Genomic DNA, 14,698 nt, shown 5'->3' with positions numbered 1-14,698 from the left:
CCCAATTAAAAAGAAAAAAAGTATAGGGACCTAATTGAAAATTTCGCGAAACTATAGAGACCAATAGAGTAATTAAACCTATTTATTATTATTATGATTATTATTATTATTATTATTATTATTGAAGTGGTAGCTTGGGTCTTAAATGAGACTACACAAATCTTTGTCCACCAAATACTATAAATAATAGAGGCCAATAATTCGCGTCTAAAGTATGACATCTACCTCTAATCCTTATGTATGTTTCTTGTCTCTTGGACTGAGATTAACTTAAGCGTCGAAATTCTTTATAAGTACTCTTACCAACTGGTTCAAGGACCAAGATTCAACAAAAATTTCCATCTCACTCATGAAGAGTTCATCCAGATAACCCTTACTAAACATATATTGTCAAATTATCACTATTTTTAAATTATTTATATATGTGTTATTTTTTCTGTTTGACTATTATATATTATCCCCCTTTTTCCAACTGGCTTTAAGAAAAGTAGTTCTTAAATTCATTAAATTTGCTCAAAACTAAGAAAAAGAAAAGAATTGACAGACCTAGATAGCTAAAGCCAACAAGCTTAACCAAACACATAAATGTAGTCGCAGAATCAGAAATTTTATATGAGAAAAGGCAAACTAAATATAAAATAAATTAAAACATAATATAATAAGATATTAACAAATTATAATTTATAGTGTATATGCCAATTCAATAATTATATTAGATAAGAGTTACATTCAACAATATATTTTGACTTTTTAGTATTTTTAAGACTTCTTTAGTAATATTTTATATAATTGAAATAGTCAATTATCATATTTAACGTAAATTTTAAAATAGTTTTTTTAATTAATATATATACAATAATATAATTTGTTAAAATTTGTGTTTTATCTTTGTTTAAAAAATTTTACTTTAATAGTCTTCATTACTGAAAAATTACATTCAGTTGTTGTCATATGAAGAAAATATATTTAAATATTTTCTTACAAAAATTGCATCAAAAACACATGAAAGAATAAAATTTTATTAAAAATAAATTATAACTTTAATTGTTTTTGGATCATTTTAATTTTTAAATAGACTAAATTATTGTTTTATTTAACCGATGTTTATTATAAATTTATTATATATTCATACATAATACAATTATTATTATCATCTCAACCACACACAACTCTACTACATTAAAATTCTTCATGGGTTTTCTAAGTCATCAAACTCATGCTAATTCCTTCTTGTTTATTACTACTTTGTTCATATTTGTTAGCATCCATTTGTGTTTGAGCTCTATGAATGACACAATCACATCAAACACATCCATTGAAGACAATCACACAATAACCTCAAACAACACTAACTTCAAGCTCGGATTCTTCAGCCCTCCAAACTCAACCAATCGCTACGCTGCAATATGGTACCTCTCTGACTCCTACATCATATGGATAGCAAACAGAGATCAAGCCGTGAAAGATTCTTCAGGGGTTATCAAGATTCACAAGGATGGCAACCTCGTAGTAATGGACGGAAGAAACTATATAGTTTGGTCAACAAACCTCACATTCTCAACTAAATATGTAACCAATATCTCAAGTGCTCAGCTTCAAGATAACGGTAACCTTGTTCTTAGGGATGGTAAAACTGGAGAAACGGTTTGGGACAGTTTCACGCACCCTGCAGATGCAGCCATGCCAAGGATGAAAATCACGGCGAACAAGATCACAGGCAAGAAAATGGAGTATGTTTCTTGGAAATCCCCTACAGATCCTTCTTCTGGAGACTACTCCGTGAGCATGGAGCGGTTGGCCGCTCCGGAACTTTTCTTATGGTACAAGAAAAGTAGGCCGTATTACCGAACCGGTCCGTGGAACGGTCGGACTTTCCTCGGCTCTCCGAGGATGCTAACAGAGTATCTCTATGGGTGGCGTCTGGACCACGATCCAGATGGAACCAATTATCTAACGTATAATTTCGCTGATCCAGATGCATTTGCTATTGTCTGGATTACTTATGATGGAAAACTTAGGATGGCAAAATTCTTGAACCAGAAGAATTACTACACGATTGATATTTTTCCAAAAGACTGTGATTATTACGGCGCTTGTGGGCCTTTCGGAAACTGTGATCCAAATAGCATACCGATTTGTAGCTGTTTCGAAGGGTTTGAGCCAAGGAATGTGCACGAATGGAGTAAGAAAAATTGGTCTAGTGGTTGTGTGAGGAAGAAAGAGGCACAGCTTCAGTGTGATAGGTTGAAGAATTTGAACAATAATAGTCATAATGGAGTTGATGAAGTGCAACAAGATGGGTTTAAGGTGTTTAATAATATGAAAGTGCCGGATTTCGCTGAGAGATCTGATGATGACGTAGACAATTGCAGAACGAGTTGTTTGGCAAATTGTTCTTGTTTGGCTTATGCTTATGATTCTTATATTGGATGCATGTTTTGGATTAGAGACTTGATTGATTTGGAACAATTCTCAATTGGTGGAGTTGATCTCTTCCTTCGTGTCCCTCATTCTCAACTTGGTATGTTTTTTCATTTTATCTCTTTGAATTGTTTTTAATCGTTGTGACAAATAATTATCTAAATTTGATGCAATACAAATTAAAAGTGTGCTAATGTTTCGGTTCTTTGAAGTGGTTCAAATCTTGTGTTTGGAAAAAAAAAAAAAAAGAGCTATATACAGCTCAAACTAGACTAGTTTAATTTTATATCAATCAAACATTTAAACTTTATAGTCAAGTGGCTAAAATAATAACAAAGATGTCGATTATATTATATTGAGAGATGTTATTTGAATACAGAAATATTGAAGTTAGAACAGTCAGATTTATTTTATCAGTGATAATTGATAAAGTGATTATTAACACAGAATAGTCTGAATATTAGAATTTGAAGTTACAATAAAATTATAAATACTTAATAGCTGATAAAGTGAGTATTAGCACACTATACAAATGTTTATTAAATGTTATAAATAGTAGTAATAATGAATCCAAAAATTAAACTAGACATAATATTCTAACGAAAGCCTGAACTCTTTTAATCTCTTTTTTATAATCTTATCTCTGTACATATCATTGAGTTGCCTTGACAACAGTAGGGATCGAAGTTAATATATATGAACTTGTTTTGACTCTGAGATCCTTCTGTATATATGCTGAATACCTTGAAGCTACAGGTAATAAGGGAAGAAGAGTAAGCAAGTCATTAATCATTGCCACTATTGCTGGGGTGATTGGAGTAATTGCATTAGCAATTTGTGGATACATTACATGGCAAAAATGGACCGCCAAACAAGCTCGTAAGTAACCTTACCCACTTTTCATCTAAAACAGCTAAACATTTAATTTCTCATTTAATACATATGGTTCCACATTTTTTAGATCATTCAGAGTCTTGACCCAATGTATAAAGAGTGGCTAGGAATAGTCAGCCATTATCCAAAAACATAGTGAGGCAGTGAGTATTGACTACTGACTGCAACTTCTTATGACGACTAACGACTTATGAGTAGACTATGTATATACATATCTTTGTCCTCCTGATGGGTATATATATTTACTAACTTTTTAATGCGATTTAATGATAAGTAGAAATAATGTTATTTTATTTTATTTATAATCGAATATATCAATATTACAATAAAACAAAATTATTCTTGTCAGTTATCACCATTATTTATATAATGTATTCGTGTTGAGTTTTATTCTTTTGTTTTGAGAAATGTATGTTAATAGGTTGATATTTTTTATTAATGTTAGCTAATATTTTAAATTGATATTTTATTTTGATATTATTAAATTTAAAATTTAACACAAAAATATTTTTAATAATTAAATATTAATTAAAAATAATAAATTTTGTTGGTGACATATATAACCTTTCTCTTTTGTTTGGTTATATTTGTTACTAGTAAAAGACTTGGCGCGGCAAAAATACTTTCGGTGATATTTAGTTTTGTCCATTATGACTTTCTGATGATATTGAGAAATAATTTTTTTTGTTATATAACTACTAGTACAATTATATTAAGAGTAAGACCCAATTTGTCTTTTATCTATTTTTTTAAATGATAAAATAATTAAAAAAGCTTCGATATTATCATTATTATTTTAGGACAACACAAATTTTCTCTTAAAAAATTTGTCAAATAATAACAGAATGTAGTTTTTAAAATTAGATTTAATTATAATTTATGAAAATTTTAAACTCCACAATTTTTTTTTTCAATAATAGAGTTAATTATCATTACTATTATTATCAGTTTTTTCATCACTATCATTATAATTTTTATTTCTATTATTTTTACTGTTCAATCATACTTTGTCATTGTTATATATTTTCTTTATTCCCAACACTAACACTAACACCAACATCATAAACATCACCATTCTCTTTTTTTATTTCTTGTGAGATGTTATTTTTCTTTTGGAAAGATGTATGAACTCTAATTTTTTTCTTGCGATATCACTTCTAGCAATAGTCTTTCTTTACTCAATTATTAACGGTGAATAAATTTTTTAAAAACAAACTTAATAATAATTTGTAATAATTTAAAATTCCTATAAAATTAATTTTCATTACTACTTGACAGATTTTTTTTAACAAAGTATTTATATTGTCTAAAATTAATAATGTTAAGAGTCGAAATATTTATTTTTTTAAACAAAAATCGCATTATTTTTTTTTTAAAAAAAAGGACAGGAACTAAGTTAGATCATTACTCCTATATTAATACTAAATTTGATTTTTTACTTTAAACATCTTTTGTTTAACTATTTTTAGTAGAATAGAAAAGATATCGTGAATTAGTAAGTAACAACTTATTAATCCACTCCATATTAAGTATACATTAGAATCAGCCATTAAAATTAACTATTAGTATAAAATATATATTAAAATATATAAAATATACATTAAAATAAGTTAAAAAATATATATATGTTTCATACATAAATATATAATGATTAATTTTAATAATTTATTTTGGTTAACAAATAGCATTCTTTTAATCCACTGGTATATAAAACATGTAGTTGAAATTCTTTAAGAGAATGTGATAATCCAACTTTAAACAAACATGAATAAAGTAAAATAAAATAAAAAATTAGAAACACCCTTCAACTTCATGTTTCCAATAAAATTTCATTGGAGAAAGAAGATTCATCAATTTTGTTTCTGTGTGCAGTGTAGATTTCATTAATTTTTTAGTCCAAGAATGTATGTTTTTCTTTCTTACAAAAGAAAGTTTCAGGAACTCTGTCTCAAAAAAAGACTACTGTTGGAGAACAAAATCAAATGAAACTCGACGAACTACCGTTGTTCGAATTTGAAAAGCTTGCAACTGCTACAAACAACTTTCATGCTGAAAACATGCTTGGGAAAGGAGGTTTTGGTCCGGTATATAAGGTAATAATTCACCCTAAGATATGTCAATAATTCTTCACATTATGCTAAAAAAATCAGTATGTATGAACATTTTTAACTATCGTTTAGGGCCATTTGGAAGATGGACAAGAAATTGCAGTGAAAAGATTGTCCAAAGCGTCTGGACAAGGGCTGGAAGAATTTATGAATGAAGTAGTGGTTATTTCGAAACTTCAACATCGCAATCTTGTTAGACTTCTTGGTTGTTGCGTCGAACCTGGCGAACAAATGTTGGTCTATGAGTTCATGCCAAACAAAAGTTTGGACGCCTTTCTCTTTGGTTGGTTCATCCATCCTTCTTAGTTTTATACTCTTTGGTCTTGTATCATCCATTTTCCCTTCAGCTTAATTAAGCATGGCTTTTGTCTGTCACTATTATGTAGATCCACAACGAAGAAAAGTCTTAGATTGGAAAAAACGTTTCAACATAATTGAAGGGATAGCTCGTGGTATACTTTATCTTCACAGAGATTCAAGACTTAGAATCATACACAGAGATCTCAAAGCAAGCAATATCTTGTTGGATGATGCAATGAATCCAAAAATATCAGATTTTGGTTTAGCTAGAATTTTTAGAGGAGATGAAGATGACGAAGCTAGTACAAAAAAAGTTATTGGAACATAGTATGAAATCCTTTTTAATTCAACATAATTAACTTTATGTCTTGAGTCGTTTAATAATAACTAGTTAGTCAATTAGTTAGTTATTGTATTTGGTTTTTTGGATGTAGCGGTTACATGCCACCTGAATATGCAATGGAAGGATTATTTTCAGAAAAATCAGATGTCTATAGCTTTGGTGTTTTGTTATTAGAGATTGTCAGTGGACGAAGAAACACCAGCTTTTATAACCATCGGCAATCACTAAGCCTTGTGGGATATGTAAGTCATTGTTCCTCTACCACTTTTTAGTGACAAACGGTTTCAATTTCATTTATTATACTCATATTAACAAAGTTTTGTTTGTGTTTTTCAAGGCATGGAAACTATGGAATGAAAATAACATCATATCATTAATAGATCCAGAGATTATGGATCCATGCTTTGAGAAAAGTATTTTGAGGTGCATACACATAGGACTTTTATGTGTGCAAGAATTGACAAAAGAGCGACCAACTATATCCACTGTGGTTTTGATGTTAATAAGTGAGATTACACATCTTCCTCCACCAGGACAAGTTGCATTTGTCCACAAACAAAATCTTTACAGTTCAGAATCCTCTCACAAAAGTCACCCATCCACCAGATCAAACAACAATTTAACTCTTTCTGAAATAGAAGGAAGATAATAACATGTGAAAATTGAATCCTTGAGATTTCAAGCTGAATATTGTTCTTTTTATTTTCTTTTTTGTGTAACTATTAATGATGAGCATGTTGAAGTTTTACATTAGCACCTAGCACTATAAGAAAGTCGTCGGATATTGTCAGATTTATTGGCAGAATAAATTTGAAAGTGTATATTTCGTCGGTAATTATTTTCTGGCAGATTTTTTCGTCTACCACTAATTACCAATGAATTTAGTGACAGATATAAGTTTTTAATTGGCAAGATATAAAATTCGACAATAATATATTATTTATTATTAATAATTAAATTAATAATTATTGACGAATTTAACCAAAAACGAAAGCAACTATATGAAATTATATATTATCCAAATTATTGGGTTTAAAATTGTAAAAATTTAATTTAAATTTATTTAAAATTTAAACATTTACATAATAACTATTTATATGTTACATAACTTGAGTAAAATATGTTATTATTAATAAAGATTTGAGAGACTAATTTAAAACCAAATATTTCCGTGTATATATATATATATATATATAAACACTATTAACTTTAAACCGCACCTCCACTTTCTTAGGCTTTGAAAATTCTTCTTGAGCCACCAACGGAACCCACTTTTATCTTGAAACAAGTTTAATCACCCGTGCCATGCACGTGATAAGATTGAAATTATAATTTTAAATTGTTATATTAAATTTTATTTTAATTATAATAATTTAATTAATAAAAAAATAACTTGTATGCGTTGTTTTTCTTTTCTTAATATAGTGTTAATTGTATTAACTATAAAATAGTTATTTAATCTATTTTTTTCAATAAATCAAACATATATACTCTATATGACCATAAATAATCTAGTAATACTTAAATCCACCAACAAAATTTTATATGTTGGTTTACTGTGAAATAAGAACATATGAAAATCAGCTCAAAATGAAGAATAAATTAATAGAGAATCCTAGTACAGAAAGTTCTGTAATAAACAATAAATAATTTAAACCTACTGAATAACAATTTTAACAACAACATAGCTAATACCCACATCAAACAACACATAATTCAATAATCAAAACTACCATATGTACACCAACATATGATTCATCTTATTCTATGGTCGTCTAGCATAAGTTTTCACAAGATATTATAAATTACATACGAGAAACCAAAATCATACATTGACCGATTTTCTTGTATAGCCCAAAGACAACTCAACAAAGCAAGTCCACAAGCTCCACCAGCAAAAATTCAGCATCCAATTCTCCCAGTCAAGGTTTCATCTCCTCAATTATGCTCCCAATCACATATATATACTACCTATTTCAGATCATTATATCCATACATACACACCCAATACCTAAACACATATCATCAAGAATTTAATAGGATTTGAGAGTTCTCATCTCACCAACGGAGAATTGCATCAAAATCCGACAGCTCACTAAGCTAGCTTGATCCTAAATATTAAAACCAACAATAACCTCAATATCTAATTCATAGAATTTTCAAAAATTAGAAAAGAAAGAACTGAAATTGAGATTGGTACTTTCTTACCAAATTGACCACTGAACTTTGTAGAGCTCGATGTGGTGGACGCGTGGCCGCAAACAGTGCGACGATCAGAGCTCGGAGTTAAAAGATATGTGGATTTGAATTGGGAACAAGGGTTTGGAACTTTTCTTCCCTTCCTTATGTGTGTTTCAGTGTGACATTCATGAAGAAGAAGGAGAATGAGCTAAAGCTCATTTGCTTAAGTATGTTGGGTTGGGCCTTGGGCCCAATACAAGTCTGGTTCATTTGGTTTAGTTTGTTTGACTTAATTTTGGGCTAAATTCTTTAAAATTAGTGTCAAAATTATTATTTTAATTAGCTCTATCTCATTAAACTATAAAATTTATATTTCTAACTTCTTTTATTAAAACTAATTTATTGGCTAATTATTCGTTAATTTTACGGGGTTTACACTAAAAGTACTTATTTTAAAAGAAATGTGAAAAAAAATTATTATGAGAGAAGTCATTTTTTTAACTTCTCCATAAACACTTAAATAGCTTCTTAAAAAAATTACAATTTGATTTTAAAAATTGCACTATACATTAATACTATACATTTTCATAAATTGAAAGTTAAAAAAATTACTTATAAACTTATCCAAACAAACTCTTACTCGTTTTATCCAACAAAAACTCGAAATGACAGTATTTACGGGACAGGTACTTTTTTCTGTCGTTATTTTTGTTAAAAAAAGATATATTCTATTTTCATGTGTTTCTATCATGAATTTTTCGTTTATTTTTTTACAGATATTTATGGATATTAATATTTAAAAAATAAAAATAATATAAAATTATAATATAATTCAATACGATTCAACTAACTTTAACATATTAAAATATAATTTAAATACAAATAATCTATATACACATTAAATATACAACGTACACATACTAAAAAATTAAAATAAAAATGTCACTAATAATATATATAAATAAAAACATTTTAATAGTTTTAGTCTTCGCATAAATCTAACAAATCTCTATGGAGCGAATACATCTACTTTTATTTCTTTGTCTATTTATTTGTAGTAACAGATTTTTATCCCGTTAAAAATTTTAAATTACTTATTTTTTTGGATTTTTTTGCCATTTCTATTTGACATAAGTTTTCATAGAAAAAAACAATATGGTTTTTCATTACTAATTTACAACAATTAGGGTTAATTTTTGAAAATAAAAATTCATTTTAAAAGAAATGTTTTGCTGAATTTTTTTTTATTTATGCTTCGTCATCCTTTTCTTATTAAAAAGTAAAGTATTTTTTTAGTTTAATTTTGATTCATTACACGATTATCTAATCAACATATTATGTATATATCAAAATTAGTCACTAAAATCAGTATAAAACTTATGTTATACAAAATAAAAATTAAAAATGAGTTAAATAACACATATATTTATATACAAAATAGATAATGATTGATTTTAATGATTATTTTTAGTGTATAAATAATATTTTTTTATCCAATCATATATAAAACTTGCACTAATGTTTTCTTTTTAAAGAAAAAAAACTCAAACGCATAAAAAAATTAAAATAAATAAAAAATAAAAAAGTTGAAATGTTGGAGCTTCGATCGAATTAATCAGAAACTGATTTTCTAATTGATTGACAAAAAAATTTGCTTGACAAAAAATAATAAAAAAATGGTCCAATTGAGAATAAATCAGGTAGCTTAGCATCATATTCATATAAATAGATTATGCTATTTGTGTCCGAAATTGTTTTCTATTTCTCTTGAATGATGTTCAAGGCTTTTTTAATGTCATTGTGTCTTAATTAATTGATAGCAACAAAGGCTATTACTAGTGTGTAGAAGAACAAATTTTACTACATATATGTATAGAAGATAAGTGTCATCTTTATTGCCACAATTTTTGCCAAAAATAAGTACAGTAATGATGCAGCAGCTATCTTTAACGTCTAATTTAGTGAATAGTTTCTGCGGCAGTTCAGTTTTAGAGATTGACATACAATATAAAATAGTGTTATAGCAATGGTTAACTAATTTTTTATTAGTCTTAAATATAAATAGTACAAATTTAATATTTGTATTATTAGAGTATAATTATGATCAATTAAAATTAGTTAGTATTATTTATATTTATAGATCTGTAATTTATATAAAATTTTTTATTGTACAAGTTTTTACAAATTGACTAAAACCCAACAAAAACAACTATCAGTTTAGATTACGTGTAAACACGTGCTTCCCCAAAAATAGCGCAAAAACCATTATAACAAATGGTTCTTCTTCTTTAATCAAAATTGCAACCCATCAAAATTTAAATAAGGATCAAAATCTCTCAAAAATCTATCTCTCAAAATTGTCGCAAAAAGCGATGGAAGTTTCCAAGCTAAATTGGAAAAGAATTATGAAAAAATGAAAGAAGAAGAGGAAGAATTTTGAATTATGCAAAATTTATTAGTACAAAAATACCAAAATTTTTTAAATAATATACATAAATATCTTAATTTTACACTGAAATTTACTGCAAATATATAAAAATATTTTTTTTAATGCTGCCTCTTCTTTTTTTTCTTATTTCTTTCTTTCTTTTAGTTGAATAAATGTAGGTTTATCCTCTTCCAACTAATTTTGTAGCATTATGTGTTTCTTCTTCTTCTTTATTTGATTTTTTTTAATTCTTGTTAAGAAAATAAAACAAAACAAAAACTTGAGAAGGTAAAATACGAAGAAAAAAATGAATAAGAAAGGGGAAAAAGAAGAGTTTTAAATTATGCAGAACTTATTAGTACAAAAATACTGAAAATTCTGAAACAATACACATAAATATTTTAGTTTTATATTGAAATTTGCAGCAGATATACAAAAATATTTTCTTTAATATAGAACTCCTATATTACATTCAATTCAAATCATCAACGATGAACATCAATTCTCACAAACAAAAACATTATTCACCTACAGAATTATAAAATACTAACGAAAATATTAACTAGAATCGAATCACACCTCAGTCACTTGATTGGATTTAAAATAATAATCCATTTTACTCTGGTTCAATTGACAATCTGAACTTGAATCATTCATTATCTTCAACAACGAGATAATTGTTCAAAACTAATTTCAGAGCTTGATTTCAAAAACGTAGAGAACAAGAAAACCGCGAAAAATGAAGAAAGAGAATGCAGAGAACGAAGGAAGAGAACATAGATAAAAAATACTTAAAAAATTCGAAAATGAAAAGAAATCATTTCAAAAAGGCAATTATATATTTGTGCGTTGATTAAAAATTGCTTAGATAGTGGTGTGTGAGGTGAATTAGCTTAAAGAGACTTGTATTTTATTTATGTACATAAATGATTAAAATTGCTTAGATAGTCGTGCGTGAGGTGAAAATTGCGTGTTGATTTCTATTTTATTTATGTACATAAATGATTAAAATATATAATATAAATATCGTAATTATTATAATTCTATGATATAATTATAATTAAGATATTTTATCATAATTAAATATTGATTTGATATAATTATAATGAAAATACTTTTCCAAAATGATATAATCTACTATTATTCATCCACTAATTATTTGGCAATAAACTTTAATATGATTTTTTACATCTCCGCTATGGGAAATAAGTACTTAGATATAATATGTAATATATTACTACCTTAATAAGGTAAGGCACAAATACATGGTTTAATTAAGGTGATTGAAACTTTCACCAAACAGAATATGACCTACTCAATCGAATAAAAAAGATACTCAATTTTGCATTAATTAGCTAGTCGAAAAAATAACATACTCATTTATTATTCATGTTTCATTATATTTTTTAAATAATATATAGAAAACATATATCTTGTGTATAAAAATGTGACTATTAGTAATTTTATTAATAAACCTTTTTTTAAACTATTACTAATTTCAATTTTAATAGAAAATATGAGGAAATAATTTTACTTGCCATAAATAATATACTAAAACTGTTAGTATATTATCTTCTATATGGTTAATTGAATTTATCAATGATTTTCCCGTGTAAATCGTTATTACCCAATTTTTAATAACTACTTAATATTCAAAATTTGAAATTGAAAATTGTTATTACTAATTTAATTAACTGGTTAATTGAGTAATAATTGTCAAATTATTAAGGTGCAAAATCATTGACTTACTCAATTGTCCAATTATTAAGGTACAAAATCATTGATTTACTCAATAAATTTTCATATATTATTTATATTTCAAGTAATAATTTAAAATTATATTATTTACCCAGTTAATAATACTATTATTAAAAATTATTTTTTACATTGATTTTTAAATCAATTATTAAATAATTATTTTTGTTAAGATAATTGTTTATAAATTATTTCAAATTATATTTTGTTAAGATATAATTATTTAGATTATTACTCATGGCACGGGTATAATTTCATTTTATACCAATTAATCAATTATAATTATATGACACGGGTGTAATTTTAATTTTAGTCACCGATTATTGGTAAATAAATTTTATTCCAATTATAAATAAAATCTGTTTTTATTGGCAAATAAATTGTCTTTAGGTCAACGATTTATTATATGTGTAGGTTTATTTTTTGTAGTTAATTTTTTGTCAAATATAATGAAAATACAAATAAAGAAATAAAGAATAAAAATAAACTTAATAATATCTGACACTACTTCATTTTATTAAATTATTTAAAAATGGCAAATCCACAAAAAATAATCATAATATATAAATTGAGGCAATAATTTAAAATTCTATAATTATAATTTAATCAAATACTAATATTAAAACAAAATTACTTAAACAATGTTGAATCTATTCTAGTCCTTAGTGTACGTATAGTATAGAATCATTCTTATAACGACAACCAACTGAAATAACATCGTAAGTTTCAATATTTAGAATTCGTGCAAAATCAAACCATCCTCTTGTTAGATAAGCTTCATCATCCGCTATCCATGCAATGCGGCAAGGTATAGAATTCTATCCATGCAATGCGGCAAGATATAAAATTATCACACAGAGAAACTAAACTAACTCTTATTCCCCTCAATGGCGTTGCATGCATGCAAAAGAAAGCTAGTAATTTCTGAAAAAAATTAAAATATGTTAAAAAGTTATTCTAATAATTAACAGTTTAAACTAAGAAAATTTAAATATATTACCAATCATTGAAATTGCATATTTGAATTTGTCACGAATTTAGCAAAACTTAACTGAAACCGAGGGAATTCAATTTCATTATGTGCTCCACTTCGAAGATTTTCGGGCAGAGGTAAAAAGTATGGAGGGGATGGAACTTGAACTTGCCCTATAAAGTTCCGTAGATGCAATTCCTCAATCAAAAATCGAGCTCCTCCTAAGAAATCTAACTTTAACCACATTCCATTGGGTTGGTCATAATAAGTGAGTAGATCCAACCATCCTTCGGTAAAGTAGAGACTATTGCCTCTTCTTTGAACGCTTACATCCATGTAGTTGGAACCCGAATCAGTGAAGACAACTCGATAAGGTATTTCATGGATGTGATGCATTGTAAATGATTATGGCAAAAAATAATCGAACTGGAACATTAGACGATAAGAATAACTTAGAGTAACAACAAATAAAAAATTATCAAAAAAATAATATAATAGAATGAATATATGATATTATAAAAAATTATAAATTGTACCTTAAAAGGATCAACTTCAATAAAAAAAATGAAGAATACATTCTTATTCTATGAAGTAGTAAAAAAAACACTAAATATAAAATTATGAATTGACTCTCAAATTTAGATTCATATACCACAGGAAAACACTATATATAGACTTTAGTAAAACAAAAATAAATATGTAAATTACCTATTATTAAAGTAATTCTTTAATAATGCATTAAATATTGATTTGATACAATTATAATGAATATATGTTCCTAAATTAGTATAATTATATATTAATTTCATCATATCACGGGTAACAAAGATTTTTTATTATTAGTATTACTATTACTGATATTATTATTATCATTAAAATGAATAAAAGTATTTTTAATTGATAATTGATAAGTAGTTTAATAGTGCATTAAATATTGATTTGATATAATTATAATGAAGATATGTTGCTAAATTAGTATAATTATATATTATTCATTTAATATTAATTATAATATAATTAGAATAAAATAATTTAGAATAGAGAAAAGATTTTATTCGTTTTGGAGGGAAAACGGAGGCATGAGAGATCGACACGTCACCTTTAGTAGCTGGGGAAAAACCCAGTTTTAGTATATTAAGTAGATAGATTAGAATAAAATAATTTAGAATAGAGAAAAGATTTTATTCGTTTTGGAGGGAAAACGGAGGCATGAGAGATCGACACGTCACCTTTAGTAGTTGGGGAAAAACCCAGTTTTAGTATATTAAGTAGATATCAAATACAAAAGTTGCAAT

At 26.6% G+C, this 14,698-nt stretch overlaps 1 protein-coding gene across 2 annotated transcripts; it reads left to right on the top strand.

Annotated features, from left to right (window-relative positions):
* Positions 1–1,139: 1,139 nt before the first annotated feature.
* Positions 1,140–6,888, top strand: LOC107474778 (G-type lectin S-receptor-like serine/threonine-protein kinase At1g11300). Of its 2 annotated transcripts, none has more exons than XM_016094414.3 (7): positions 1,140–2,521; positions 3,172–3,300; positions 5,254–5,408; positions 5,496–5,706; positions 5,810–6,050; positions 6,158–6,308; positions 6,404–6,888. In XM_016094414.3, exons 1-7 carry the CDS (start codon positions 1,192–1,194, stop codon positions 6,713–6,715), a joined length of 2,529 nt encoding a protein of 842 aa, XP_015949900.1. In that variant the 5' UTR covers positions 1,140–1,191; the 3' UTR covers positions 6,716–6,888. The 2 variants fall into 2 exon arrangements, with proteins under 2 accessions (XP_015949900.1, XP_015949901.1); XM_016094415.3 differs by having other exon boundaries at positions 3,178–3,300; positions 6,404–6,887.
* The last annotated feature ends 7,810 nt before the right edge of the window (positions 6,889–14,698 follow it).

This window comes from Arachis duranensis, chromosome 2, assembly GCF_000817695.3.
Source record: "Arachis duranensis cultivar V14167 chromosome 2, aradu.V14167.gnm2.J7QH, whole genome shotgun sequence".
NCBI classification, from domain to species: Eukaryota; Viridiplantae; Streptophyta; class Magnoliopsida; order Fabales; family Fabaceae; genus Arachis; species Arachis duranensis.
This window is presented reverse-complemented; position numbering and strand designations above follow the sequence as displayed.

Coding starts and splice junctions, on each gene's coding strand:
- LOC107474778 (XM_016094414.3), top strand. CDS start 1,192: ATGGGTTTTCTAAGTCATCAAACTCATGCTAATTCCTTCTTGTTTATT. Junction 2,522..3,171: donor TGTCCCTCATTCTCAACTTG/GTATGTTTTTTC, acceptor AATACCTTGAAG/CTACAGGTAATAAGGGAAGA. Junction 3,301..5,253: donor ATGGACCGCCAAACAAGCTC/GTAAGTAACCTT, acceptor AGAAAGTTTCAG/GAACTCTGTCTCAAAAAAAG.